We start from the raw sequence: 6,263 nt of genomic DNA, 5'->3' as shown, positions 1-6,263 counted from the left end.
ATATGCATGGGTCAGGCAAACTTGTGGACAAACTGGAGAAATTGCATCTTTACTTCAAATGAAATGAATTGGCTTGTTTAACCGTTGCCTAATCTTCCACATGAACTCTTTTACAGCATCTGCAGCCTCCGTTTAACTTAAAATTCTTTTAAAATCGGGTTCGACTTTGTCAAAACCTCACCTTTCAACCCAACTTTTTGCATCTTTGAACCATGAATCGGAGACCCCTACATCTCTTTCGAGTTGGGTTTTCAAAATTACCAAGTGCTCCCCGGAATAATGCCAGCTCTTGGGAACATTTCTTCACTTTTCCTTCAAATTCGTGTTTTGGGTTTTTTAAAAGAAAGTTCAGCTTGTGAACTTTAAACACCCTTTTTATTTTAAAAATCCTTCGCAGGTTTACGTTTACTTCTTGGTTTGCGGGGTTCCTCGGATGTCTCAATCCGATTTTCTTCGCTGCAACAAAGAGGTGCTTGTGTCAAATCCCAGTGAGAAGGGGTTGTTCAAATGTGAAGTCGCTTTCTGGCACTGCGGAGTTGCGTTTTTTTTTCCCACCCTCTTCAAAGCAGGAGTCACTCAGTCTGTGTGGGAGCACAGTGCAGATTAAACCAGCTCAGCAGCTCACTTCCGTCAATTGTCCCTGGCCATCTCCAGTCAATATCGGAAAAGGGAATTTCATCTGGAACTTTGCTGCCTGTCATAGCCGAGCCCAGTGGAGCAGGCTGCAAGCCTTGCTCTGCCAGCAAGAGTTTGGTTTGATTTGAACCAGCAGTCTGGCTATATCTGCTGGATCCAGCCCCGTCTGCATCTGTAAAATGACTTGCTCGAAATCAACTACGCTTGCTTCCGACTATGGTCTGTGAGGCAAATGCAAAATATGTCCCAACAGCATGGCTTATTTTCCTATGTTGGTGAGTACCTCCGACTGCAGATGTGCCTTTTAAATACGTTAACCTGACGTTATTTAGAATTATTGAAATAAGCAATGCACTCCAGGGACTAGGCTTGTACACACTGGAATTTAGAAGGATGAGAGGAGATCTTATTGAAACGTATAAGATTATTAAGGGGTTGGACACGTTAGAGGCAGGAAACATGTTCCCAATGTTGGGGGAGTCCAAAACAAGGGGCAACAGTTTAAGAATAAGGGGTAGGCCATTTAGGACTGAGACGAGGAAAATCCTCTTCACCCAGAGAGTCGTGGAATTCTCTGCCACAGAAGGCAGTGGAGGCCACTTCTCTGAATGCATTCAAGAGAGAGCTAGATAGAGCTCTTAAGGATTGCGGAGTCAGGGGGTATGGGGAGAAGGGAGGAACGGGGTACTGATTGAGAATGATCAGCCATGATCACATTGAATGGCGGTGCTGGCTCAAAGGGCCGAATGGCCTCCTCCTGCACCTATTGTCTATTGTCTATTGACTACATTTTCTTTCTTTTCTGTATCCAGGGACTAAATTTTCTTTATTTTCTTTCTTTTCTGTATTCATTTTAATTTATATGCTGTAATTGTATTTTTTTTTGCACAATCCGCAGGCATTGCCACTTTCATTTCACTACACATCGTGTATGTGTATGTGACAAATAGACTTGACTTGACTTGAGTTTGATTTTTTTAACACTGTGCCCAAGCAGAGCCACTGTTTAAAATCGAATTACTTTCTGTGTACTTTCTAATCACGGCATGGCATATTCTAGCTTTTGACATTTTATAAATGGTCTGAGGTTTATTCATGGTCGGCTGGGTCTTACTGAGAGTGTTTTATTGTCATATGTCCCGGATAGGACAATTAAATTCTTACTTGCAGCAGCAGCAACAGAATATGTAAACATCGTACACTGTAAACTATATCATAAACGAGAGAGAAAAAAAGATCAGTGTGTGTATGTATGTGTGTGTGTGTGTGTGTATGTGTGTGATTGTGCGTTAGGACTGAGATGAGGAAAAACTTCTTCACCCAGAGAGTTGTGAATCTGTGGAGTTCTCTGCCACAGAAGGCAGTGGAGGACAATTCACTGGATGTTTTCAAGAGAAAGTTGGATACAGCTCTTCGGGCTAACGGAATCAATGGATATGGGGAGAAAGCAGGAACAGGGCACTGATTTTGGATGATCAGCCATGATCATATTGGCTGGTTCGAAGGGCCAAATGGCCAACTCCAGCACCTATTTTCTATGTTTATATATATTTATGTGTATATGTAAGTGTCTGTGTATACAGTATATATATGTGTGTATATGTATATATGTGTGTATCACACACACACACACACACACACACACACACACACACACACACACACTGAATAATAGTGCAAAAAGACAAAACAAATGCCCCCAAGATTGTTGTGAGGTTTCCTGATCTGATTTGACTCTGAAGCTAAATGATGTTGAAAGTGTTATTTCTGAATCTAGATCTTGGTTCTGACCTCCAGGTCAGCCTTTAGCTGTCAATTCAGAGGTTTATAGTATGCGGTGTTTGTAATCGTAAATGCAAACTCGAATCATGGAGTGTATCTTCTCGTATTGCCTAGAAACAAGGAGCTGCAGATGCTGGTGTACAAAGAAAAAGCACAGAGTGCTGGCGAAACTGGTCAAGCAGCATCTCTGGGGCACATGGGTAGGTGATGTTTCGGGTCTGATCTGAGGAAGGGTCTCAACCCGAAACATAACCTACCCATGTTCTCCAGAGATGCTGCCTGACCCGCTGAGTTACTCCAGCACTCTGTGAAACGTCACCTATCCATGTTCTCCAGAGATGCTGCCTGACCCGCTGAGTTTCTCCAGCACTCTGTGAAACGTCACCTATCCATGTTCTCCAGAGATGCTGCCTGACCCACTGGGTTACTCCAGCACTCTGTGAAACGTCACCTCTCCATGTTCTCCACAGATGCTGCCTGACCCGCTGAGTTTCTCCAGAACTCTGTGAAACGTCACCTATCCATGTTCTCCACAGATGCTGCCTGACCCGCTGAGTTACTCCAGCACTTGTCTTTTATTATGTCCCCTTGTCTCTCGTGTTGTGGGATGCAGTTAACGTGTATTTGACTCTAAGCATGTTCAAATTGGTTTAAGTATTGGTCTATGTTGTTCTCGTGGGTGATCTCCTGAGACTTGATGGGAGAGTATCTCATTAAACTGGATTTCAGAATGCAGACCAGGAGATTCTTTGAGCCCCAGGTTCAATGGAACGTTATTGTCATGTGTACCGAAGTGCAGTGAAATTCTACTTTTGCATACAGTTCAGTGGCAATCCTGCTATACATTACGCTCAATGTATAAAATATATTATATATAAAATCTCCATAATCTAATGGTCTTGATATTGTGTTCGGCATGGACATAGTGGGCCGAAGGGCCTGTTCTTGTGGTGCACTGTTCAGTTTGTTCTATAAGCTTCCTTGAGCTGGAAGTGTGTAAAAGGACAATCTGATATCTATCGTGTTAGCAGGAAACCTCTGTCACCCTTTTGAAACAAAATATTTCAGCCACCTTTTCTCAGCGTGGACATGCCAAAGACCCAAGGATGTAGCTTTAAGGAGAGAAGGACATAACTTAAAGGTGTTTCTTTTCACACAAGGTTGTGGGTGCCTGGAACGCACTTCCACAGATGGTGGTGAAGGCAGACAAGTGGTGTTTAAGAAGCCTTTCGATGGGTGGGCACAACGGTAGAGTTGCTGCCTTGCAGCGCCGGAGTCCTGGGTTCCATCCTGACGTCGGGTGCTGTCTGTGCGGAGTTTGTACGCTTTCCCCGGGACCTCTGTAATCCATTCCCTCCAGCATCTCTGTGCCACCGTGCCACGACTTGTGTTGGACAGCAGCTGAGTAATGGCCATTAATAACACAATCACCTTAAGTAAAACCGGTTACGGGCATATTGGGATAAAAACCCGATAGAACACAGTTCATTATTTTTATATTCTTTTTGCTTTGAAAACTTTTGGCATGGACACCCTGTCCATGAATGAAATCACTGTTGATTAGTGGAGGGACTAAGAGACTGCATCTGAATGGGGTCCCGACCCGAAACATTACAAACTCCGTACAGACAGATCAAACCCGGGTCTCTGGCGCTGGGAGGCAGCAACTCTATCACTGCGTCCTTACATTTCAGTTTCCTCAGTGGGATTTGAACTCTCAACTGCGAAGTATGAACACAAACCTCCAGACCGGTAGCCCTGGTGCTGGAACCACGCACTGTGCCACCCTGTTCTAGTTTGTGCTGCATTGTGGCTTCTAAAACGAGACTGATTATCATCGGTGTGAGATCTGGCTGCCTAGCCCATCCGATCCTCTTGGTTGAATTAATAGCATTATTCCCATTTGTGTCACAACTTTGCTTGTAAGCCCTTCAATTGCTGGGGGGGGGGGGGGGGGGGGGGGAGATGAACACGTGTAATAGAGCTCCAGTCCATTGAGGATCTGCCGTGCCGGGGCTATCGTGTGTTTGTGCGTGTGCCTGTTTGTTTCCCCCAGGACAGTCACACTTTGTGTGAAGACAGCAGGGTCACGCAAGGCTTGACGACACTGCATCCTTAACGACCTGAATCATGCTGATCTTTGACAGCTCAGAACGCCATTGGGAAATCCATTTTCCCTGTGGCTACCACACTGTACAACTCGATGGGCCGAATGGCCTAATTCTACTCCTATCACTTCTGACCTTATAGAATGGAGTTAGGAGGGAGAGAGATAGATCAGCCATGATTGAATGGAGTCAGGAGGGAGGGATAGGTCAGCCATGATTGAATGGAGTCAGGAGGGAGAGAGATAGATCAGCCATGATTGAATGGAGTCAGGAGGGAGGGATAGGTCAGCCATGATTGAATGGAGTCAGGAGGGAGAGAGATAGGTCAGCCATGATTGAATGGAGTCAGGAGGGAGAGAGATAGGTCAGCCATGATTGAATGGAGTCAGGAGGGAGAGAGATAGGTCAGCCATGATTGAATGGCGCAGTCGACTCGATGAGTGAATGGCCGAATTCTACTATCACATGACCATATGGCCTCCCCCTTCTGTCGTGGGGTAGACTGACTCCCTCCACTTCCTCCTCTTCCCCCTCCTCAATCCTTGCACATCCCAAATCCTGGATTTTCCACTCATCACTTTAACTTCATGTTTCATGTATCTTGTGTGGGAAAATAACTGCAGATGCTGGTACAAATCGAAGGTATTCATTTCACAAAATGCTGGAGCAACTCAGCAGGTCAGGCAGCATCTCAGGAGAGAGGGAATGGGTGACGTTTCGGGTCGAGACCCTTCTTCAGACTGAAGAAGGGTCTCGACCCGAAACGTCACCCATTCCCTCTCTCCTAGATGCTGCCTGACCTGCTGAGTTACTCCAGCATTTTGTGATACCTTCATGTATCTTGTTAGGCTTCATGACTGTTGGCAGACCAATTTTCTTCCTTGGATAAATAAAGTTAAAGAGAAATAAAATAAACTCTGATCCCCTCTTCCTCCTCCCCCCCCCCCCCCCCCCCCCCTCTCCCCTCTCCCCTAAACATGAGTGATGGTAGAGTGTTGTGCAAATTGCAAACTGCCAGAAGAGTTTACATAAGTCACTGGCAGCCCAGGTTCAGGAGAGTCTGCGTGTCTTGATTTGGCAAATCTGATCAAATGTCACCATTTTTGTTTTTCGATTTTGTGCAGTTGGGGAAAAATGTTTAAAGCTGCAACAGTCAATATGTACAATGTACAGCACTGTAGGGGATTTGATGCTGGCATAGATAATGAGATGTATCGTGAATGAGTCAAGGCTTGATGATCCTAGCTATTCACTGGTATGTTTCCAATGTCCCCTGCTCACTGGATTTCAGCATCTGCGATATTACGTTTTGGACACACTCTAAGTTGCCATGTGTAGGAAACAAAAACTGGAAATGCTGGTTTAAATCGAAGGTAAACACAAAATGCTGGAGTAACTCACCGGGTCAGGCAGCATCTCGGGAGAGAAGGAATGGGTGACGTTTCGGGTCGAGACCCTTCTCAGTCTGAAACGTCACCCATTGCTTCTCTCCCGAGATGCTGCCTGACCTGCTGAGTTACTCCAGCATTTTGTGTCTATCTCCAAGTTGCCATGTCGATTCTTCTGCTTCCAGTCTTAAAGAATGTAGAACAGTACAACACAGCTGCAGGCCCTTCGGCCCACAATGCCTGTGCCAAACACAGGGCCAGGTTAACCTCATCTCCTCTGCCTGCACCTGATCCATACCCATGGGCCTATCCAAAAGCCTCTTAAATTCTTAGGAAAGAACTGCAGATG

General features: G+C 45.4%; 1 protein-coding gene across 1 annotated transcript in view; it reads left to right on the top strand.

Moving 5' to 3' along the window:
* Window positions 1-566: 566 nt before the first annotated feature.
* The window catches only part of rgl1 (ral guanine nucleotide dissociation stimulator-like 1), a 199,396-nt gene continuing 193,699 nt past the window's right edge, over window positions 567-6,263 (top strand). Inside the window, exon 1 of the mRNA XM_078407806.1 lies at window positions 567-911. Coding sequence (XP_078263932.1) covers window positions 891-911 — 21 coding nt within the window. The 5' untranslated portion in view covers window positions 567-890. The remainder of the gene's footprint in view (window positions 912-6,263) is intronic.

This window comes from Rhinoraja longicauda, chromosome 11 (genome assembly GCF_053455715.1).
Source record: "Rhinoraja longicauda isolate Sanriku21f chromosome 11, sRhiLon1.1, whole genome shotgun sequence".
Lineage (NCBI taxonomy): Eukaryota > Metazoa > Chordata > Chondrichthyes > Rajiformes > Arhynchobatidae > Rhinoraja > Rhinoraja longicauda.
Note: the sequence above shows the minus strand (reverse complement) of the source record. Positions and strands in the feature narration are given on the sequence as shown.